Source organism: Chiroxiphia lanceolata, chromosome 5, assembly GCF_009829145.1.
Source record: "Chiroxiphia lanceolata isolate bChiLan1 chromosome 5, bChiLan1.pri, whole genome shotgun sequence".
Classification (NCBI taxonomy): Eukaryota; Metazoa; Chordata; class Aves; order Passeriformes; family Pipridae; genus Chiroxiphia; species Chiroxiphia lanceolata.
In genome coordinates this window covers 38,628,523-38,653,713 of record NC_045641.1, presented here as the reverse complement: position 1 = coordinate 38,653,713, position 25,191 = coordinate 38,628,523, and the positions used below count along the sequence as shown (strand labels likewise).

At 36.8% G+C, this 25,191-nt stretch overlaps 1 protein-coding gene across 3 annotated transcripts in view; it reads right to left on the bottom strand.

Moving 5' to 3' along the window:
* The window catches only part of ZDHHC17 (zinc finger DHHC-type palmitoyltransferase 17), a 68,726-nt gene that overhangs the window by 24,038 nt on the left and 19,497 nt on the right, over positions 1 to 25,191 (bottom strand). For all 3 annotated transcript variants that reach the window (XR_004357125.1, XM_032688154.1, XM_032688155.1), the window contains exons 3-8: positions 18,199 to 18,321; positions 14,157 to 14,234; positions 12,596 to 12,740; positions 6,513 to 6,577; positions 5,096 to 5,258; positions 471 to 596 (exon numbers count right to left, since the gene is read on the bottom strand). Coding sequence is in view for 2 of the 3 variants with exons in the window: in XM_032688154.1 (XP_032544045.1) it covers positions 471 to 596; positions 5,096 to 5,258; positions 6,513 to 6,577; positions 12,596 to 12,740; positions 14,157 to 14,234; positions 18,199 to 18,321 (700 nt within the window). In the remaining variant the exon portion in view is untranslated. The remainder of the gene's footprint in view (positions 1 to 470; positions 597 to 5,095; positions 5,259 to 6,512; positions 6,578 to 12,595; positions 12,741 to 14,156; positions 14,235 to 18,198; positions 18,322 to 25,191) is intronic.

Genomic DNA, 25,191 nt, shown 5'->3' with positions numbered 1-25,191 from the left:
CTGCAGTATTAAGTAATAACCTGAGAAGCAAAAGGCCTCCACATTAGAGATTCATATATTACATTACACTACCAAGACTGACTGCTTCTTTCATTCAAGACAAAATAATGCATAATTAGAGAGGAGATCAGAGTTCAGGATACCCAAAATGCTTCTTTCCTCAGCTACTTGACAGTCAGCTGTGGAAAGTTCTGGCTAACTCCAAAAACACCCACTCACTTGGTGCTTTCCTAGCATTTGGTTAGCATAAAACTAAAGGTGTGTGGAGGCTTAGGGCTTTTTTTCCACCTGCCTTGAATAAAACACATTTTTCTTCTCTTGCAATTACTTTTGTCATGACAAAAAGACATTTCTTAAAGCTGAAATGTGGGGAAAACACAGTCCTGAACTGTTTCCCTTAAACAAACACACATCTCCAAACCAAAAGCAGTAGTAAGACTGATTTACGCAAGTATTATACTACCACTTACCTTATCAGCTTTTAGTTTTCTCAGAAAGGATGGACTGTCATATCCCTTTGCCTGCCTTGCTTCTTGTAGGTGATTGATCATCCAAACATTCTTCCTCTGTTTTGCAAGATCAAGTGGTGATTCTCCCTGTCAAGGGTTTAAAAGTGGGAAACATCCAATTTAAAAAGAAAATGCATTCAGAGCACTTTTGAAACAGAAGATTGGTTGGTAAAAATAATACATTTTAAATCAGTTTAAGATACAATCTGGCATACTTAACACCAAACATCATTCATTCCTTTTGGTTTTTTTCCACTCTCTCATAACTACACATGCGTGGACAAGTCGAATATTAAATGTATGATCCTCACAAGATGTATGTCCTTACATAGCAGTAATTGTTGCCTTTGGCATAACACATCTATGTTTCACTAATCTACACACAGTCTACTAGTCCGTAAATGAAAGACTGTGCTTCCCCCTCAGCAATTGACAGGCAGCAGAAATCAAGCAAAGAATAAGAACTTGTGACCCACTGGATCATGGTAACTCCCAAGTCTAAAGCTTCATTTCCCAATTAATTCTCTGCCTTTCTGGCAGATTGATGTCACTTCTAAAAGGATTTTTTTCCCCACAAGCTTCATGTTCCTATGTTCATCTCAGTTACTAAAGTCCCAGGAAGAAAACAGAAAAGAATAAACTGATTGCTCATGTCCAACTATTTTCAAAACTCTGAGCTTTTATGCTGAGCTTGGGTTTCATGGACTTTGGGTGCTAAGCCAGCAATGGTCCATGTTTCTTCTTCCATACTTTCAGAGACAGATGAAGCAAAAGAGAAACACAGAGAGAGATACAGGGGCCAAAGGTGCCTACCAAACTGACTTGATTTTATTGTTTTTTAAACATTTAGCAAGAGAGCTAAATGAAAGTTATTGACTGGACCTAAAATTATAGAGGAGGCAAGAGACAACCAATTGCAGGTACCTCCAGCTTCAGTTTTGCATTTGACTCTTCCTCTCTTCTACTGGAGTTAACTCCCCTCCTAAACAAACCATTCATGGAGGCTTGAAAAATGGCTGAATCCTCCATCGCTCGGCCCCCTCCTAAAAAAAAAGTACAGACAGGTACCAGAAACTGAAATTACCCAGAAAGGGCAATAATTACTATAGACAGAAGCGATTTCAAAGATTAAAAACTACAGTTAAGACAATGGGAATTGAATACTTAACTGTCATTTTTGCCTTTGAAATCTTGCTCCACATCTTTAGGAGAGTAAATAGCACAGTCTATAGATTATGAAGTGAAGATTTTTGCTACTTAACAGGACCTTGCGCTTCTTCTGTGCGAGAAGTTCAACTAACAAAATCAGGTAAAAAAGAATAACCTTTTGACTTAACGTGGCTTCAAAGTTATTTAGCCAGATGTTTAAAAAACAGATTAAGTTAACTCCATCCTCAACAGAAATGCCTGAAATCAAACTATGGTGCCTGCTTCATCACAAGTTTAATAGCTAATATATGGGAAACTCCAGAGATGCTGTTGTTTTGATATCACCTTATATATCCAGACTGTAAAGATTACCTGTGGACAAGCAATCCCCTCTGGGAGTTGATCTCCCAAGTAAATCCTGAAGTTGTCTTGGGGTCCAGCTGAGCATCCCTTCCACTAGAGGGCCATGAGACACCTAGGAACTGCCTAGATAAAAAAATTGAGGGAGCTTTAAAGAAGTCTTTGACTACACTGGCCATTTTAATACTCTAGTACTTTCCTTGTATTTACAGTGGATGGCTGCTTTGCTTAGACAGAAAAAAACCAAAACAAAACAAAACAAAAAAAAAATCATATGTAGGGGAACTTAATCTAGTAACACACTTAAGTTTGCCAGCAAGCCATAAGGCTTCAATAGTATATATTGGAAGTATTTCAGATTATTCTTTCTATCTAAGAGTCACTACCATAGTGAACTTTACATGTAGACTTCCATGGACAAGCCTAAGATACACTGCATAATCAAGAAACTATATCTAAAGTTCAATAAATGATTCATTAACAGATTTAAAAAAAAAATCTTCCTTAAACCATAAGAGCTCTTTCAGATCTCTATCTCTCTCTAGTAAAAAAAGGAGCTTCTGCTTATATTAAAATAAGATTTACAAATTTCTACCAAGCCCCCTGTGAGAACACAAATCCCTGGGAAATCCTGTCCTCATCTGCTCAATCTGTCTGCTGGTATAAGATAATTTCCTTAACAAAAAATTCAACCAAACAAAAAAAACCCCACTCTACTTTGATTACTGGAAAGCAGCTTCAACATTAATCTAGTTCTCAAAAAGGAAAAAAAAAAATCTTACTACCAAAAGGAAAGTATTGTTTGCTTGTACAGCATAATACAAAATGGGGTAAATACACAAAGAGGACAAACTCATTCCTTGTATCAAGCTTCGCTCTAGAATTAAAGTGCTATTGTTCAAATACTTCACAAACTGTCATGCAAAGTAAATAAGACCTTACTGAGATGACTGGTCCCAATCTTGTGCAAGCCTAGGCAGCCAGCAGCACGTGCCTTTCTAACACAGACTGCCTAGCACTGATAACAAGAGCTCACTTCTAATATTTCAGTCACTTCATAATTTGAAAAAGATGAATGGCTTTCAGCCAATGTATTTCCTTAACCTTAGCTGTCTTACCACCGTTCTTGGTCAATTCTGTGGGCTATCTGAGGAAAGGACTTCACTAGAGAGTGCTACAGAAATCTGGAAGTGACTGCATCAGAAAGGAGCCTTTCACAGTTCCTTTTATTTCTGAGGGAACACGACGCAGACATTTTAACAACTGGGTTTTGGCTCAAAGAAAACTTTTTTGCTGAACAGTCAAAGGAGGGTCACAAAACTGAGTTTCTATATACCTATAAACATCAACCAAATTTTTATGTTTCCTATATATTTATTACCACTTAAATCAGCATCTCTTATAAAACCACTGGCTGGATGGCAAAACTGCCTCTCCTTGCATGATTTTGATCTTCAAGAAACCTAGATTCCACTGCAGAAGATAGGCAGTGGTTAAACAAACCAGGTACATGTCTTCTGGCATGACTGGAAAGATCATGATCCAGCAGGTTCAAAAATGTATTTTTCTACTGACTGCTGCTGTCTGTCAATAAAGAAGGTAAGACCATGAACTGCTTCAGGCTAGCAGATACTTTTTCACTTGGCCAAGCACAGGAATTTCTGTTACAGATTTCATAAGAGTCCAAAAATGTAAGTAAGGTGATGATTTTAAAACTCTAATCACACTAATCAGTTTGTCAGAAGAATCGGTATGACACATTGACTTTTTTTCCCACAAAAATATCTTAATTTTTTACCATTAGGTGGCATAGGAAAAAAGCCTTTCAACACAAGAAGCGAGCCTAGAAGCATAATTCACCCACACAACTGACCTTACAGACCAGGAATAATTATTATTTATTCATACCACTGCATGCAAGAGGCTAGCTGATTTGTTTCAAACATGTGAAAAGCCATGTGATTCCTTCTAATGAGTTTTCATTCATGACCATGAGTATTTCTGATATTTTAAAGTGCATTTAGGACCTAGAACAAACCTAACAAAATTTGACTGCACCCTGAAAAGGCTGTTCCATGTTCTTACAGAAAATCGGTGTGTATGTTAGTTTTTTGCATATTTCTACCACTTGTGGCCAAGCAAAATAGGCTTTGGCCATCTTAATCAGTAGGAAAAATGGCAAAAGGTCAAACAAATTTATTTAAGTATTTAATATTTTATAAATGTAGATTTATAGCTCTGTTTTCAAGTGTAACCACTCCATCTGTAACACTCTTTAAGTGGAAAATACAAATGTTTGAAGAGAAATTGAGTAGAGAAATTTTTTTCTAAAAGTGAATTCTTCTCCAACACCACAGAAGAAACAGCTTAGGTAGCAAAATGCATCTGATTTGATACATAGAATATTCAGAGGCAATGGATAAAACTACATTCAAAAGGTACAACTTCCAAGGCTGGAGAAGCCTTATAGACTCCAAGTCTATAGCAGAAATTCTAAAAGCTGTCTTGCTGGTCTAACATACACAAGAGATGGGCTCTGTTAGTGCAAAATCTAGCTTCATTGTTAAGAAGTTCTGGTAATCAGGTAACTTAGAGTTCAGATGCAAAAAAAGAGTCCGTTTTCTTATTTTACACCTACTGGTATTTTCAGGCCTTCAACTTCCTTACTGACACTTGGTGACAGACTAGAGCATTCATCAGCTCTCTGGAAGAGAGCAGAGATGTTGTCTCACATCTCAGTCCAAGAAACAGTCACCTCAGAAGTTCACTAGAAGAAAGTCAGTCAGGTTTCCAATTTTGCTCCAAATGCACAGGTCTTCATACATGCAGTTTAATTGCACACCCCACTCCCATATATTTACACATAATCATTGATACATTATTTTGAAGTGCAGATCTAGTGGTTATGTGTCACTTTTAGGAAAAACTGATTTCCAAATGACATATTAGTGTCATGGCTTTTGCTCCATCTTCATGATCCCATCATACCCACAACAATAACCTATTCTTGAGATTTATCATAGGTTCTCTTATTTCTGCCTCAAACCACTTACAATAAAAACAGACCAAGTGTTTACCTTAATATTTTGAGCATCAACATTAGCTCCAGCTTCTAACAGAAGACTAATAACTGTAGTATTTCCTGCTAGCACAGCCCAGTGCAATGCTGTGTTTTTGTGGTATTTGTCTCCAAGATTAACAGAAACATTAAATGTAAGTAGTAATCGCGTTGGATCCACACTAGAAAAGAAAATTCTTGTTAGATCTACAGAAGATGAACTCAAATACATACCAGTTTACTGTTCATGCATTCAATTTCTTTGAAGATCATTGATCAGGTACACTATACAATAGCAAAGTGACATTGTTGCTGATTATGAATGGCTCAAATTCTCTTCCCTCCAAAGAGTAACCACAATTCTCTTGACTTATAAAGGAGGTCAGTAAGACGCTTGTTCTGGGATGTCACGAAACACATTTGCTATACAATCCTGGTTTTGTGTTTACCAAAATCTAACACTACTAACAAATTTGTAAAAAAGGTAAATGATCGTATACTTAGACAACCAAAGTTCAAACCATGTTATATTTCCACTTCACAATACGTAAGATGAAAAGAAAAACAGGATGATAAGCTTGGTAATGGCAGGTATTGGTAAAAGTTAGTCTACCAACAATCAATGGAGACACATCCTTCCAAACAGGAATTTAATTAAAACGAATTTGCCCTTTGGAGAAGTGTTATTCTTCACCAACTTTTTCCAATCATCTCCCCAGGAAGATGTGGATTACTGAGTACTTCTTCATAATGTCTTCTCTCTTTAATAAGTCATTGTACTGAGTCTGTACTGAAATCCAGTTAATCTCCTCCAAAGTAGCTCCCATGGCACTGTGCTTTGGATTTGTGACCAAAACAGTGTTGACAACACACCGGTGTTTTAGCTATTCCTGAGCAGTGCTTACAGGTTGGGGGTGAACAAGCAGTTGGGAGGGAACACTGGGACAGCTGACCCCAACTGCCAAAAGGAAATTTCAGACCATATAATGTGCTCAGCAATGAAAGCTGGGGGAAAGAAGGAGGAAGCAGGGGACATCAAGAATTAGAATATCTGCCCTGGCAAGTAATCGTTACAGGTGACCTGGAAATGGCTAAACTTCTGCCTACCAATGGAAAGCAGTGAATGAATGCCTTATTTTGCTTATCTATTAAACTGTCTTCATCTCAACTCATGAGTTTTCTCACTTTTACCCTCATGATTCTCATCCCCATCCCACTTGGAGGGGAGTGAGGAAGTGGCTGTGTGGGGCTGAGCTGCCAACTGGGATAAACTCACAATAAGCATAAATGAAGAAAGATAAAATGGTAACTGTGGAAAGAACACTGACTAATTAAACAACAACAGAAAAAACCCTTCCAAATAAAAATCAGAAAAACAGTCACTACTATAGGTCACTTGGTTAACAATAACAGAAAGTCAAAACTGCACATATTACCTATGTGTTCTGTAAGCTGCCCACATTAAAGGTGTCATTCCATTTTGATCCATCATATCTACATCCTAAAAAAAAGGAAAAGAAAAAAATGTTGCTGAGTAAAGTAAGCATACTCAAGATCCAGTAGATACAAGGTTTGCAATGAGAAGTAGTATTTTAAGACAAACCATCTGAATTGCAGAAAAACTGGCAAGCTTTTAGCATGTAATCAAATAGTACGTAAAAAAAATAAAACCAAACATTAACACCACCATTGCCAAAATATGACCATTCCAATCTATTTTGGAAACTAAGGAACAGTCATACTGTATAAGACCGGTCATTTCTAAATTACTATTAATCTTCAACATAAAAGGTACATGTAAATGGTGTATTATTGCATTCAAAAGCAGGAGAAAACTAAAATAATGAACCAATATTTAAAAAAAATACTTGATGATTTAATATAAATACCACCATCCTACATCCTACTAAATGATAGCTGCCTCTATTTTTCAGATTGCAAAGCAATTTTCTTTAGTTCCCTCAGTTCCAATGGTATTTATATATCTGGATATCAAGTTAATGGATGCCAGAGTTTAAACAAAAGCCATTAATAAAAATAACCTACTCAGAAATAAAACTGATCTATAATCAAGTGGTGACTAAATTGATGAGTGAAAATAAATAAATAAAACCATTATTACATTTAACAGAAGATAGCCACAGAACGACCAAACAGCACCACCCAGACAATTCTTTTAAATCCTTCAGAAAGGATTTAATGTTTACAGCATTTTTATCTCTTTCCTCCCCTGTCTCACTAACATGGAAGTTGGCAATTCCTAAATACTCTGAGACAGATTAGACTCTCAAGCACATTTGGGCAAGATTCACATATCAGCACTAACCAAATCACCCTAAGCTAACTTAATGCATCACCTGAAGAGTTTTCCTTAGAGGTAATAGAGATGTCAATATTTCCTATCCCACTCGCCTCAGTCCTTACTAGGAAAAATTAGATTGAAAGTGTTTCAATAAAGTCTTTTGCTAGAGACTACTGACAGAAACCCAGAAAATTAATTATGTCACCTTGTACCACCCCCAGAACCTTCTTCCTTGCTCCAGTAGCCTGCCAAATGCCCAGCACTCTGGGATCCCTGTTCACGCTGCTGTTAGCCTCACCCAGGCAGTTGTTTTCCAGAAAATCCAACTTAGTTCTTCCAAATAATTGCTTTTAAAACATCTCTAGCCTGTAGATAACTTTATATTTCTGCGTTTTTACTCTGTTGCTTGATTTAAAAAAAAAAAAAAAGGAAATTTAAAATCCACAGTTGATGGAGACGAAAGAGAACTGTTACTTGATTGCACTGTTTGTTCAGAAAAGAGTTACATGGTTTGAGACCAGAATCCAATTCTGTTTGTTCACAGTACTTGTACAGATTAGATCCTTTCGAGCCTACTAAGACTGCACAACTGCTGGAACTCTAACCTCCTGTGGTTGAGGTAATGAAGGAAATTAGAACCACAGCCCAACCTCAAGTTCGTTCATTCTTGAGAAGCACTACTTTGATTCACAGGTCACATTGAGTGAACAACATACTTGGAAGACTGTACCAATTACTGTGACAGGAATAATCCCTCTTTCATCTTTAGATTTCATACAGAAAAGTGCTTCTTTGTGACAGTAGGGACCTGCCTGGATGTAAGTAAAACCATGCCTTCAATGATTCCCCTTGACAAATCAAAACTAAGTGACACTCAACTAAATAAAAAAAAAAAACAAAATCCATGAGCTCCAGACTATTCCCTACACATAATTTAACAAAGCAGGCTACAGTTATTACTTATATTAGGTTGCTATGTTGGCTGAGGCAGATCCCTTCTCAAAGGAACTTTAACAAGAGGCAAAGCAACTAAAATTGACTTGAGTACTGTTGTATAGATGTAACAAAGATGATGTAGCTGTGCATAGTAGACACGTGCTCCAACAAACCTCTCATCAAATATTCCCTGATATTTCCAGTACCATAACCAGGCAACAAGTGAGACATTTTAAAAAGGAAGCTCTGTTCCTGCTTTTTGCCAAAGAAAAGGTTGAGGCAAAAAAGAAAACCTTCAACAACTGGTACATATTAAGGGATGGTTCTTCTAGTGTGCACCCAACAGGCACTTTGGAATGAATTTTTTCTTTAGCTCTTAATGACAGATCAGTGCTCATGGAGGGGTGTACCTGTGCTGTTAGGACATGGTACAAGCACTGCAAGAAACAAAGATTGCAACAATAAGTGACACAACGATCAAAAATTGCACATACTGCTGCCCTCTGTATGTGGTTCAAGCGTGAACTCTGTGGACTGCAACTGGCAAAATTTTCAGTTGTTTCTAAAGTACAACAACTCTTAATCCTAGGACACTAATAAAAGATCCCACAAAAAGCTTTCGGAGAGGCAAAAATACCGGGGAGAAAGCTTTCTTCATGAAAAGGAACTATTCTGCTGCTTCATACTACTTTGTGAAAGCAATATATGTTTGAGAAGGTAGGATTCTGAATAGCAGCTAGAGATCAGAGCAGCATTAGGCTTACTAGGACATTTAACAAGCAATGGTCAAACCAGTACTGTGATACAATACAGCCTCTTCAAAAGCACAGAAAGCATGAAGAGATTCCACTCAAAAGTACATTCAGTTGCACAGAAAGGAACCAGGAATTTCATCCTCTTTAGAATCATTACTGCTTATTTAACAAAACACAGACCTCCATAGAAAAGACTCATCAGAATGCTATTCTCCACGAGGAAAAGATCTCTTTCCCATGGACTGCCCAGAGAAAGGGAAACGGGCTTTAAAAGCATATAGTAAAGAAGATTTATTAGAAAGGGAGATACAGTAAGTCTGACAATATTTCTTAATTTAGGAAAGATGTGTGCTAGTTATTCAACAAAAGCAGAGATTTTGTAGGATTCCCATGGAATGAACCAAGTGCAGACCAACAAGCAAGTTAACACAGAGAACTAAACCAACCTCAATCTTTCAAATAAAAGCTCTGTTCTGTACACTCCAGTCCATCAAACTCAGAGTCTTGACAATCATGAGGAAGAACACAGCTGGACTTATGATTCTGTAAAGTAGTGTGCTGTGAGTTGGGTCTAAATAAAACACCTGGTTTAATGGCCTGCACCCGGTGGAGAGGAGACTCGGTGTCAACAGAGGTAACAGTGCTTAGGAGCACTGCTCGTGGACTGCAGCACCGAAATAACCAAAACTGCTGGTACCAGAAAATTGCAACTCTGAGAATAAAAAATTACGTACTTGATGAATAAGTGCCACTTAAACTATAAAAGTGATAGCTGAACTGTAAGTATGAAATAGTTAAACTATAATTTTAGAACTAGAATATTTCTTACAAAATGATTTTACCTGATTAGCAACTTTATAGTCACTCATTATCTGTGACTGAGGTAAGATACCTCACACATGCCATAGGATGAGAACAATTTGACATACCACATCCATATCTTAACTTACTCCAGGTGAATGTTTGTGTATGCTAGGTCCTTATGTGCCTTTGGCATTTTAAGTAGTGCAAGCACAGTGTCAAGCAGTCAAACTGTACACTGAACTATTTTAAGTGCCTTCAAGCTCTTTTCAGTTTTTCTTTCCCGTATTTTTTAAAAATAACGATCTTACCTAAACTTGAACTGTGCTACAGATTCTGTAACTTTATATCTGATTAAATTTATATCATGTACTTGCCCCTGGCTTGATTTTGACCCAGGCAACCCACTGACACAAACAACGTGAGCAAATTACAATACAGTCAGGTATCAGTCTCTCAAAATTCAGTAAGAGACATGACTAAATAAAAAGCAACAGCTATCAGCCACAGTTGCCTCTTAACTGAGTAATACTTGTTGGCATGAAAGCAGGTTCACTTCCAACTTAAGCCAGAGGGCATCTGACCAAGAGTTCTTCCCCTACACTATACTCCAGAAACTAGAGGACTGGACTCAAGTCTCAAATTGGAAATTTTACCATTGGCTGCTGCAGCCCAGAAGAGAGTGAAGCAGCAAGACAGAAGCTCTGTTCCAGCTCTGCCTCAAAAAGGGACAAGAAGCAATTAGGACTTCTTAATCCACCTGTCAGTCCTCTACAAAGTTATGAAAGTTGTCTCTTCTCAGACCATACTCATCCACAAAGGCATCAGGACCGAACTAACAAAGCACAACAGCCTACAGTGACTTTTATATGGACATTTATTTAGCTGTCATTTACCACACTGGTACTACAATTAGCTTCAGAACAAGGGCAAGCCCACTCTTTGCATGTAAGAGAACTTGGTCTCTATAAAGACAAAAGGCAAAAAAAGTAGTAGTAGCTCAAGTTTCCAGATCCAAATCATGGCATTACAAAGAAGACGGGGAAAAAAAAGAGAGATTAATGGCCTCATATGTAGTAACTAAAGGAGAATTAAAAAATAGAATCGTGTATTGTCTATAGCTTCTAGAGAAACCATGTAGTTTCTGTAGTTGTATGTAGTACAGCTAGAGAACTAGGAGTTTAGGGATTATTACAATGCTATTAATATTACTATTTTAAACATACAAATCAATACATAATTTTAAAGTTGAACTTTCTGAAGTGCTATGAAAAATTACTGTTAAATTCAAACTTACATCACAGAAAGAATACAAAAATCATACTTGATAACATTTGAGGGATTTAATAAGAATCAGCCTTTTAAAAGCTATTGATAGCGAGAGCTGTTTCCACGATAACAGGTTTTAAATTTTAAGGCAATTTTTGTGTCTCTGTGTATGTACTCATGTAAAGACACACAGCTTCTTTTGCACTGAAGTATTATAAGCTCGAATAAGTTGGGCAAATCTGTATATAAACATGAGGACAAACACCATTTACAGGGAGATTTCATAATCAGAGTAGAACACTTTAAAGGCCATTAATACTTCATCAACACTATGCTTTAAACAAGTTTGTACTTGTATAATATCAGCAAGATGTTTCTAGTAACATAAAACCCACATACAATTATATGTAATTTGTGAAGAAAATACAAAACTTGTTCCTCATGAAAACACGTTCCTCTCCAATCATTATTTCTCACAAAACAGCAATTACACAAAATAGGATCAGACTCTTGTTTTGCCTAGCTTAGTCTCTATCATACACTAAATACCGTTTTACCAAACGGTTATCAGATACAAACTGAATACTGCACGGAGCAACAGCTTGGGGGTTTTCACAGGTACAGGCATAATTTTCCACAGCAAATTTAGTATTTGTTTTACACAGACCAAACCCACTGATTTCATATTCTACGTGACTCATTGGATCGTATCTCACTTGGTATTTGAGAAAATATGCAGAATACAGAAGTGCGAACAGCATTAGTACGATAGTCATAAGAGGAGGGCTTTGACTTTTCTGTATGGTTTACACAGTAAATCAAGTTTGTGCTTCAGGCACATACCTACAGGTGAGTAAATCAACAAATTACAGTGCAGGATGAGTAGCAAAAACATGAACAACTTTTTGAGCAGACAGAATGACAGATGGGACACAACAGGAACAGTAATGAATACACATTATATGCACACTTTACAGCTCTAGCAGTAATATGAGGGTAGTAAGAAGGTTTGGAGTTGTTTGATTTCATTTCTATTTATACATGCAAGTAATTAGGAAAACAGCAATAAATTAAAAGTTGTTGACTTATGCGTCACTAGATTCTTTATCCATGTATAACTGATGATTCTGAGAAGAATTCTACAATACTTCCTATCATTGTCAGAGTTACAACTAAAGATTAAATTAATTAGAAATAAAGAATGGTAAAAGAATAACTGCTAGAATTTCCATATACTACACTTGACAAGTGTGAATTAAAGCCAAAGTACTCAGACCACTGTTAGAGGAAATTAATTTAGTAGGTGGCACATCAACACTGTAGTCTACAATAAAGGACATGGAATTAGTTTTATATTTATTCAGGCAAATATTTTGCATTTCCTGAATGTTTCAATTGTTTTCCTACTCTAAATCTGAGTAGAATCTATTTAAATATGATATTACTTAAAATTTACCTGTCCCTTTGCTATCAGGTAAGCAACAATCGAAGTATGTCCAAACTGGGCAGCCAAATGAATACAGCTACATCCTTCTCCATCAATTAGCGACGGATCTGCCCCATATTTCATCAGCTGTACAACCATGGATAAGTGACCCTGTCTAAACGTAACAAAACACAAAAAACAAACAACTGAATAACTATATACAGAAAAACTATTGAAATTTGAATACTGGAATACAACAAGTATGTTTAGCAGTAATTACACTACCAGAGCTCCTGCACTTTAACTCATACTTTCAAAACAACAATTGTAATGATCTGATTCTCCAACAGAGCAAGCAAATTCATTTATATGAGCAAATTCTATGCAGACAATGCATTCATCACATGCCATTTGCTTAAGTGTACTGTATAGCAAAAAAGACAACTAACAAAAAACCCAACTTATAGTTTAGATCTAGTCTACATAGTTTAGATCTAGTCTACTGTAACTTCTTCCAACCCACCTTTGAAACGTGCTATTTTAAGAGATGTCAAATTGGCTAGCTACTCACTTTTTTGTGGGGCTTGTGGTTTATCTTTCTATTATTGAAAACTGTAGTGAAACAAAAAGTAGGAAAAAACCAGGAAAACTGAAGGTCTACATTTCTTCCACACTACATTAAAAGCTTAAGCATCTTTTTGCCATAATGAGCATGGGAATATCCTTCTTTTAGACACGATGCCTAACTGTCAGCACACAGTTCCTGAGATGAGCAAAAAGATCTCTTCTATTTGACAGAAGCAGCTTCAGACAGTGCTTCACAGAGCAACAGATTTCAGGTATAAATGAACACCAGGAAATTTAATCAAGCTTTTGTGCTGTCAACACAGAATCACAGAGTGTGATCTGTAACAAAAAGAAATATAGATGCTAAAATCTTTAATGGAAGCTAACAAGCATTCCTCATCTTTAGTAAACACATTCTTTTGATATACTGAATCTTCTAAAAGTTAATTTTCTAAGTCTCCTTTTGCCATCTACAGGTAAAAATATTAATATGGATAGTGTTTCTTTCCTGTCTATTTTTAGGTGGTTGTCTGAAGGAGCAGGACTGCTCAAAGGCTGTCTTCAATTCTTCTAGCCATTCATCATCTCTGACCATCTTGTACATAATAAATCAGATTTTAAGTACATCTTAAAAAAAAATAGAACACTGCAAGGACAATGTCACAAAAAAATCATCCAAAGACCCATCTGCAGAAGTGTTGCTGGACTTCAGAAGACTTGACAAAAATAAGATCTCCAAAGTAAGAGTAAGCCAAGGTGCCTACAGACTCTGATTTTACTTGTTTTCCTATCATAGCAATCATCTTCCTTTACATCAGAAAGAGATAAGACAAAAACTGAACATTATGCTGAAAGCTCCCTTGGCTCAAACATACCACATTCACAGTGAGCTCAGTTATCAAAGACTGAATTAATTCTAGTACAAAGTATTTCCAAAAATATAGCAATTTCATAAAACTATCAGTAGCAGATTACATGTTAAGCAAAGAAACAGAGAAGAAAATTTCAGAAGACTTTTTCCCACCTTGTTGCCCAGTGAAGTGGGGTAGAATTCAAATCTCCTCCAAGCTGATCAACGATAGCACCCTTTGATATATAGTATCTGGAATAATACAAATAATAAACATTATTGCTTGTCTTGGTTAAATTGAAAGGACACACAGTAAGCATGTTTGATGTTACGCAAAACAGGCAGTTAAGAGACCAGAAGACCAGAACTTATTCTTGTCTTCATATAACCTTCCTTTTGCCTTTCTTATATGGGTTGGGAGAGCAGGGATGCCTCCTACTGCATTTTAAATATGATGCTATTTCCTAGTTTGATTCTAATGTAAAACAGAATAATTGCTATATAAAGTAGTACAAACTGTGCTACCACAAAAGTATTTAATAAACTATTTCTTCTTAAATATTTAGGGTCTGTTGCATTAAATAGAACTCTGAATTACTGGTAAAGAATATGCTGCTAGAAGACGATAATTTTTAGAGCATTCTGGCTAAATGGCAAAAGTATATACCATTAGACTTGCATCTTGTGTCATCACTGGAATGGTCCTGCTGAATTCATTGGTCCCAGAGATCACACTTAAGTTACACATTTGCCAAAGGACTAAGATTTGTACATACTTCTCAACTGTTATTAATCAAAGGACAAAAACCATCCAAGTATTTTAAAAATATTTCAAAATGATGGGCTAGAAATTACTTTCCCCTCAAGAATATCAGTGCTGGTCACTTTTCAAACATCACCTCTTGATGTTTGAAGGTGCAAAGGCACAGGAGCAGGCAATTCCCAAATGTCAGAAGTCAAGCAGACGAGGCAGAAGGCCAGCTTGGCTGAGCAGAGATCGTCTCTTGGAAATAAGGCAAAAAAGAAAGATGTATGCCCAGTGGAAGCCAGGTCAAGTGATATGGGAAGAATTCAGAGATGCTGCTTGCTGCTGCAGGGAGAAAATTTGTGAGGCCAAAGCTCAACAGTTGAAGCTGGGCAGAAATGTGGGGAACAATAAAAAGAGTTTTTTCAAATACAGTAATGGCAACAGGCAGTATTGAAATACTATTGGCCCATTACAGGATGAGGATGGTCACCTCACAAACAGGGACAGAGACAAGGCAGAGGTGTTTAATGCTTTATTTGCCTCTGCCTTCAACACAGAAGACAGACCAAGGGAGTCTCAGCACCCTGAGCTGGAGGACCATGAGTGCAAGAATGATCAACTCGCAGCTGACCCTGAAATTGTGTGGAATCTGCTCCCCAGGGAAGTGGTCACAGCACCAAGCCTGACAGAGTTCAAGAAGCATTTGGATGATACTGTCAGGCACATGGTGTGACTCCTGGGGATGGTCCTGTGCAGGGCTAAGGGTTGGACTTGATGATCCTTAAGGGTCCCTTCCAACATAGCATATCCTCTGATTCTGTGAGGATTTATAAAAAGGTGAGCTACCTGTAGGAGTAAAAGAAGTTACCCATTTTTAACTGCAATAACTCATAGTCACAGTCATTTGTACTGTTTCTGTGAACTGTTTTCCTTACTGTTTTATCTGAGACACTAAACTGGCAATATTACTTTTCCTTTGTGAAAGAAAATGCACGCTTTAGAAAGAAATCAATGTTTCTAAATACAGGCCTTCCCAGAAGGCTTCTAGTTTTTCATTCACCACTGAATGAACCTTTGAAAAGTATTAGGTACAGATTCTAAAGTGCTTGCACATTTCAAGTACCTGTGCCTACAGACTTTCTACTTTGAAACTATCTGTCAGGTATATATGAACACTGCACTCCTGCCCTCAACAAGTTATCCTTCAAATCCTCAGTGCTGAGTTTCTGGCATCTCAAATTCCTTTAAGTGTTTCAAGACATGGCAAGAAAAAGGTCAACAAATAGAACAACTTGAAAAACATTATTCTTAAGCAACTATCTTAATTTTCTTTAATGCTTATTGATTCAGAGAGTGAAATTTCAAAAATAGCCCTTATAGGAACCTTTAGGAGCAGAAGAATGCATTAACTATACATGTCCACACTAAAAACATCTAAAGTAAAAGTTCTTTTATACAGTTGCTTTAGAGACATCAGACACAATCGAGTACTTCATCAGATTTGCCAAGGTAAAAATCTGTTTGTATGACAAACAAGATCTGCTCTGATAAATGCAGGACAGTCCACTCCTCTGGTGTCCAATACTAAAAGAACAAAACTTCAACATCTCTCTGGATTTCTCCATGAGAACAACCAAATATTTTGTCAAAGTCTTGGTCCCATATAGGTGAAAACACAGAGCACATGTAAGCTAAAGAGATAATGTAGTTTTGTTAGAATGAAGTATCAGTTACCAACAAACATATTTGAAAAAGACACTGAGAAACTATTTAGTCCCCCTTGGAAAGGAGTTCCAAAGGAAATCTTGTTCAGATAAAAAGACAGCACAGAGAAATTCACAGTCAAAGCTTGGATTCATTTCTCTGATGTGACAGCCACTCACAGGGAGGTGAACACTAAACAGATTGCCTTCATTCAAACACTGGTCCTTGCAGAAACGCAGAATATGTTCAGATTCTGCCGAGCAGTAGAACCACACTGGTTAGTAGGTTTTATTTAGATGGAAGAACTTGCAGTTTGACAACTGGAAAAAGACAAGGCGACAATCTCCTGCCAGATGGTGCATTGAAATAACATTTTATGTTTCTTTAAGCACGATCTTAGACTAAGTTGAGATTTATCACTGCATTTCAGTTTCAGTACACATAAAGGGTGAGATTTGTTGCAAAATCAGACTGAGAACTTAATCTCCTTGTCTAAGCACATCTTGCAGAAGGAATTTTGTGCTCAGTGAGAATGCCCCTGAACAAAGAAAGAACTGGGCAGTTCTACTCTCGGTGATTCATCTAAGCTTCCACCAGAAGACACCAGGTATGCAAGCCCTATTTAAGCAAGCTACTTACATTCAAAGCAAGCAGATTTGATACGAGGTTGCCTTAAGAAGAAAATACTTCCACTGATCTCCGCATTAAGATCACTAAGTCTTTGCCAGGCATTTGAAAACTACCCCAGCTTGCATTCAGTGCTTGTGGAATCAAAGTGCATGCAGTAACTGCTGCTAGAAGCAGGAAAAGTAGAAGAGAAATCCTTGTCTGGAGAAAGTTCAACATAGGGGATGGAGAAATGCAGGTAATAGGCAACTGCAGAAATATAAGGCCATTTTTCACATTCTTACAAAACTGAGTTGAAGAGATACTAATAGATCAGTGTCATGATGAAAACACAATTGTGCTGTTGACACTTAACCCCGATCCTACAGAAATATGAAAAGGTTCAGTAGTTTTCCTTATCAATGTGTTTCACTGTTATCTATGCTGAATCTCATGTTTCACAATAGATGGGATGAAGAAACACTAAAAATAAGAGAAGTCTAATTCCAAGCCTGCATTCTCAACAGACAAGCTGCTAAGCTACTTAATTGGGAAGATCTTACATAGTCAATACCCACTAAGCAAGACACTGAGATCTTGTATCATGAGAGCAGACGACTTATATTCTATCTCTGTAGTACCAAGCTTAATAGCCAACATTTTAAATGAAATTATCCACTGCATATAATGGGGAAATAGTGAGGACTTGGGGAAAGATATGATAGGCTTAAACAAAAAAAAAAAACAAAACCACAACAGAATAATTTCATTCTAAGGAAAAAAAATGAACTAGTGTCTTGCAAAGAAACAGTGAGAGAGAGCACAATATGGTGAATTACATAAACCAAAATAAACAAGATCCCCTAAAGACAGAGGAACTTAAGTTTGTAAGAACTGCATCAGGTGAAAGGAATTTTAGATACAGTTAAGCACATCAAGAGTCACATGCACTCTAGTAAACAGCAAGAAGAAAATGCAATGCTGTCTGTCACAGTGGTAGAGATGCATCAAGAAGGGACAAGAGCTCTGACATACTGTCAAGGAAAAAGGACAAATTAGACACATTAGATTTAAAGACATTCAGTTGTCTTAAAAAAGAGAAATCAAGATTTTTAAGGATGCAAATAATTTTTGTTTAACTTAAAGTGTAATACATACTTCACCAGATCTATCCTGTTGTTGATTGCAGCCCAGTGGAGAAGTGTTACGTTTTCTTTGTCTGGTTGTCGTACATCATATCCAGCTTCCACCAACTCTCTACATCGTTCATATATTCCATACCTTCAAGAATAAAATAACATTTGTCAAAGCTCTCACCTTAGATAAAAACGCATTTGTCAAACATCACGCTTTTGGTCACAACACAAAATTTTCAACAGAAGAAAAAGGAAGAAGAAAATTTACTTTCTGTTTCTATTTGATTACAAATCTCTTACAACAAGAAGCTTCCACTGAAGTTACATTAATCAATTCAAGATTTTACAGAAAACTTGTGTCCCTAGCAAACTGCACTGCAGAGCAAGGCAAAATATCTATCAATACTATACCAAATTTAGATAACTCTTCAGTTCCTGGGAACTCCACTACATGTGTTTCTCTCACCCTGTTTTACTTCCTTTCCAGCTCTTGAAGACAAAAAAAAAAGCTTAATCAGCTGATTTGACAGTATCTTCCTAAAATTCAACAAGTAAAATCATCAAGTCAATTACAAACACAAATAGCTCAAGTATTTCCCACTTTTCTTCTCAAACAACAAATAGTGATCTTCCCAATACAAGTTAGTACCATTTTCTTCTTGAGACCACTTCAGAATTCATATTATTATGAAATTTATTCTTTCATTAAAGAAGACTATTAAATGTCATCTACCGTCATTTGAAAAAAAATTCTGCATACATTTTTAAAGTTGAAACAAATCAGGAAGCATAAACATCACTTAGGCATCTCATGCAGGAGTAACTTCAACATTAAATAATGTTTGTCTTGATGTTTACGCTGTTTCGCCACCTTTTTTTAGTGTCAATAAAAGCAATGCAGAAGAGCAAGTAAACACTGCATTTCAAAATCTGCACAACCCATAAGGGTTTCTCAAGTCTCAAGAAGACTGACATGGGGGTATGCCTTGAAATCAAGGTCAGTGCCTCGTGACATCTGACTTCTGCTAAAGGAGAATTTTAACAGCCTCTCAAAGTTGAAATTTAACTAAGATTTTCATGTGCTGTTTCTACATTCTACTTTCTGCAGAAGAAACAGCCTTAGACAAGGCCCTTCTGCTCCACTTGATCAGCTTGCATAACTGATGCAGAAACCTTTTTCCTGGGGTAGTCGCCATTCTTACTCTTTCTTTCATGCATTTGAATACAACCTCAATCTGGTCAGTGTTCCCATAATGAATCCTCAAATGACTCAATCCAACAAAACTCAAGTGCTTTCCAAGTGTATCACAGGTTTGAAGCATAAAAACTAGTTGGACACTATTAAAAAAGGAATACTAGACATAACTAGCCTACTTAGATCGCATTGTTTTCAATTTCTTAAGTAAGTTCCACTAGAAATCACGAAAAATGCTGGGAATTGCTGCCATGCCTATTATCTTTTCCAACATTACAGGAAACCAGAACAAAAACTATTGTGTGCAGTACATACCAAGTGGCACCACACCTGTAAAATTTGGTCCCTCAGACTGAGTAAAAAAGCAGCAGTAGGGAATAATTCTGACAGCAAAACTTTGGTTTTAATCAGTTGGAGGTAGTGGAAAGAAGATGTTTGGTTTACGATGACTGAAAAATATGCAACCAGCTAGACAAGACACATACACTCAAACAAACATAACTGCCAAGAAAACTGAGCCAACTTTCAGACACACTATCTCCCAAGTACCAACCTACATGAGCAATGTAGCCTGATGAGTGCTTGTACAAGTGGCTTAACACTTATGTATCATTCCTGATTTCCCATCCCAGTTGGAAGGGCCACTGAAACAGGTTAAGACTACAAAAGGCAGGTCAGACAAGAACAAGGAGTAAAAAAGAGACAGTAGAAGAGATGGGAAAGTACATACTTCCAAAAGCAGGACAGCGAATTTTGATCTTATTACGGTACAATATCACACTAGCATATTAGAGCATCTGAAGGTAGCCTGGAAATGGATTCATAGAGAATGGTAAAACAACCATTTGTTGACAAGCTGTTCTACTCCAGTCAGCTGTTAGGACACTCCTTCCTACTGCAGACAAGCCTGCTGCCTTCATTTAAACTACCAATTGAAGCCAAAATGTACGAAATTATTGACTTAAAGTCCTGCTATTAGATTTAACAGTCACCAGCTGAAAAAAAAAAAATTCTACTGCCTGAGGCTGATTAGCTGACTCTTATCCTGCTTTAGTAAGTAGAACTACACAACAAGTAGGAATTATATTAATACAATATTCTAACTTATTGTAAAGATACAAAGAACACAGGGATACAACAATGCTAACTTCCTATGAAGTGTAAGAGGCAATCACGTAAAGCTTTCATGCAACGAATTAGGATTTTCATTATATGTACTTCTTTCAGCTGGGATCAAGTTAATCTTTTTCACAGTGGCTCCTAGGTAGCTGTGTTCAACATTTGTGAGTAAAAGTGTTGATTAACATACCAATATTTTAGCTATTGCTGAATGGTGCTTGACACACGGTCAAGGCGTTTGCTGTTCCTCATTCTGCCCTGTCGGTGCAGAGGCTGGAGGTGCACAAGAAGTTGGGAGGGGACACTGCTGGGACAGCTGACCCCAACTGATCAAAGAGATATGCAATATTACACGACAGTGTGCTCAGCAATAAAAGCTGAGGGAAGAAGAGGAGACATTCAGAGTCAAGGTGCTTGCCCTCCCAAGTAACCACTACATGTGATGGACATGGCCGAACACCCACCTACCCACGGGAAGTGGTGACTGAATTCCTTGTTTTGCTTTACTTGCATGTGCAGCTTTTGCTTTATGCATTAAACTTTGTTTATCTCTGCTCATAAGTTCTCACTTTTACCCTTTTGATTGACTCCTTCTTCGGGCTTAGCATCATAGACTTCCATTCTACCCACTGGAAGGCAAACTGCAAGTCACAAGTACTTAGTACTACTTGGCCACAGAACAAAACATGAAGTTCTGCAATACATCAGAAGAGCCTTTCCAGGGAAACAAAAGTCTTTCCAAAAGTGATGCTGAGAGTGACGTATATAGTAATTTTTTAATTTAAGTCACCATCAGTTTGTCTGTTCCTAGCAATTCATTTTGGTATCTTGAACTCAATCATAACTGATTACAAACAATGTAAAACACAAGGTGTAATTTAATGAATCTTCAGTTTATTAAATTGTCACAAGAGGACTCAAGGATCTTGACACACAGAATTGGCCTGGCAAAAAAAAGCCAGGAATTTACAACAATTTGCTCCTCTTCCTGGAAACAGCAGGCTCTCAACAATTAAATAAAACCCCGAACCTGCAGCAGTTATGGTTTCTTGAGCTCTGTCCTAGAAACACAGCATTCTTCTCTCACATACAACTACAGTCTTCTTCCATCAATTTGCTGAAGCTGATTTCACCTTGCCTTTTTCCAAAGCTTCATGATGCACTGTTAGGTTACAAAATGACAAAGTCACCCATTTCAGACACTCAGCATAATGGTGCTTGTAATGTTGTTATAAAGGGCTCTATGCCCTTCAAGAGCCATGGAGGGAAAGATTCAAATCCTCACAAGACACGATGTATTAATCTAACAAATACTTCAGCATCTGAAATGCTGACTATTTCAGCGTTCTAGAGGGTGACGCTGTAAACATCGATAGGTAGCATAATTAAAGCGTATTTTTGAGCTTGTCTTGAAAGAAATAGGACTAGTCCTTGCACGGCAAAAATACCACTGTGGTAGCTCATTTTGCTATCACAGTCTGAGCTATTTCAGTAACTAACCTGCATCATTTTATTTGTCATCACACGTTAAAGATATTCTGACCTTAATACTTTGAAAAACAGTAGTACCCTATTGCCTTCTGTAATTTTAAATACGCAATCCATTTTTTAATCTTTTGTCTACAAACACATAGACGCTTCCAGCTTTTTTGCATGATTAACATGAAATATGGCCAGAATAATAGGAAGGAATATCTCTACAGTGAGCACATCACCATGCCAACAAAGAGTAGGTAAGCCAGGAGCTCACTCCCTCGTCTTATCATTGTAACTCACATCAAAGCTGTTTTAACTGGAAGTGAAATAAACAGAAAAATGATCTTTTTTATCTTTTGAAATCTCATTCCCATGAATGATGGTTGTTAAATACTAACAAAGCCTTTAACACATTCGCAAGGGGTTTTGTGTTAAACAGTAAGACATTTTTGTTTTCAACAGAAAAGGTATAACTCAAGAGCCACTTAAAGAACCATTAACAGCAATGTTGAAAGATGAGAACTTTGGCTTTTAAATATGTTCCAAAGCCTTAAATTGTCTGGACAGTTGTGGCTATATTACTAATGTGGTTAAAAAAGTTCCACTCTTCCACATGAACTTTAGGTACATTTCACTTTCAGCAATATAATCAAACCCCATGGGCACAAGTGACCAGGAATAATGGATGTGTACCTATGTCATAGTCTGCCCACTCTCCTCTGTAAGCAGCTGAAAGAAGTCAAAAGTAATCTTTCCTTTGGCTAACCCTTACCAATTTGGATTATTCCAAATATATCTTTTTTTTTAATCAGTTACCTTATGACTGATGAGCAACAGTGATGAAAAAAGCTATTCTCAAATATATCCAATAATTTCTTTCCTTGGTAAGATTCAGCATATTTCGTATTTTATGCTGCACTATTTCACAACGCACACGACTTCATTTTGAATGAAATTATCTCCGTGAATAAAACTAATGGAAAAGTTAATCTTGCAATAATGAAATCGTAACACTTGAGCACAAGGAATCAATCTTCCAGATGTCACAAAAGCACTTGTTAATATCACTAATGTTTAATATCCATGTTCATAATGGTATCATAATTCATTATTTAACATACTTTCAGAATTTGCTCAAGCTCACTACAAGTCAAAGGCTTCACTCTCAACAGAACTGAAGAATACAATGCAATGATTAGTACATCTCAGATTTTGTTCTCCTACTGATAACCCATCATATACTTTCTACCTGTGAACATTAGCTACTTCTCCTCAGTTTCATGGTTTTAAAGATTTAAAACAAAACAGAAGCAGCAACTTTAAGTTGTTAACACAGTACCCTTTCCAAGACATCATATCAAAAGTTAATGACTCCCGCCTAGGATGACGGAGGGCTACTGCGGCCAAACGAGACAGAAATAAACATATCCAACATATCACCATTAAATTTCACTTCTAAATCACTTATGATTTTTTTTCTCTTTTGTGACAAGACTCCTTTCCCTTGGAGCTCCAGCAAGAACACTGATTATCACAGAGGAATAAAACCAAAGGTAAGCATGGATGATTTTTTTATTGCTCCTTTGAAAACAGTTTTTCAAATACAGATGAGTGGCCTGCTTCTGCTTTCAGAAACACAGTGAAACTTTCTATGAACGAAACAATTTTGCCATAACCAAACACAAGATGCCAGAAAATTACACACATATTCTAACATCTGCAAGATGAAGAGTTGAGACACTACTACTTTTAAAGCTACCTAGATGCTCTTGGACATGTTTATAACAAAGTCAGTGAAAAGTGTTCCTCATATTCATAGGTACTAAAACCAAACACTATGATTTTTACTCCAGCAAATATTTCTGCAAAATAAAAACAGAGAGAGACTATTTTTTATATAAAGCATGCCTAGGGCCCCAGAGAGAAAACTTCTCCCAGTGGGAGAACCTATGAGGAGCATCATGGGGAAAAAATACCAATACCGATAAGCTGCTTTCAATGAGAAAATTAGCTGAACCACTGTTTTCTATACAAAGTCTTAATGTGATTGTAAGAGGCTATTAGATTTGTAGCTCTTAGTGTATAAGCATGTTAATTTAATGTGTCCAATCTACAGATTAAGAAGATAAAACACCAAAACAGTTCAATCAGATAGGAAACAACATATGAATACTTATGGGAAAACGTGGAGTTTGCAAGCCCTTATTTTTCCTTGCTGGAAAACATAAAATCAGATGCATTATTTTACAAACATTGTTTTATTTCTCTGTAATCCAGTGTCAATAAAAATATCTCAAAATATAATTCTACAGCCGAATAGCATATATAAAACATAAATGAGTTTTGAACGTTCTCATCTCATTTTTTTTCATCATCACCTTGCATAACTAGTTACTTTCACAGGAGAAGCTGGACTTGGGGAAAAAAAACCCACCCAGACCAAGAGACTTAAAATGATCCTTATTGTATTTTGCTATATTTTGATTGAACTTACTGAACTGCTTGGGGGAACTATTCTGGGAGACTGTTGAGTGGCCCTTTTTTACAAAAACTTTTTATGGCATCATTACATTAACACTGAACTAAAAAGTAAAGAAAGTCAGCAGATATTTTAATCTGAGTATTGATTTTTGAGGACAAAAGGTAGAGGATAAGATCAGTTATTTTCTTACATACATATGGTATGTTACATTTCTATAACTGTAAATACACCATTTTAGTAGAAAAAGTATATATTTTTAATAACACTGACATAATATATTAGTAGCATTATTTACTTTACTGCAAGCCTTATGATATTTGGTGGGTTTATTTTCTGCCTTAAATTTCAGAGATATTTCCCTTTATAACAGACATTTTATATAAAGTGTCTTTCATGTTCTAGTAAATACTTAAAATAAAGGTGAATTCTCCCCTCTAGTCAGGGAAATGTTGCCTGGATACCACAACTTCAAGCTGACAGTCCCCCTTCCCTATAATATTAACCGTTAGGGTTATGATAAGAAACTGTAATGCTCTTTGGTGAGATGTCATCCTCTGTGTAAATCACATCTTATCATGACTGCGAAGGAACAAAAAAGTAACTCAGATCCATTGATTCTTGCTTGAGGAGACCAGAAAAGAACTCTAACAACTCAGCTGAAAGTACAGTCTAAATTTGAGAGCTAATGGGGAGAAAGGTGTTTTATGTTTTCAAATACGCAGTGAGCATATGAGAATACAAGC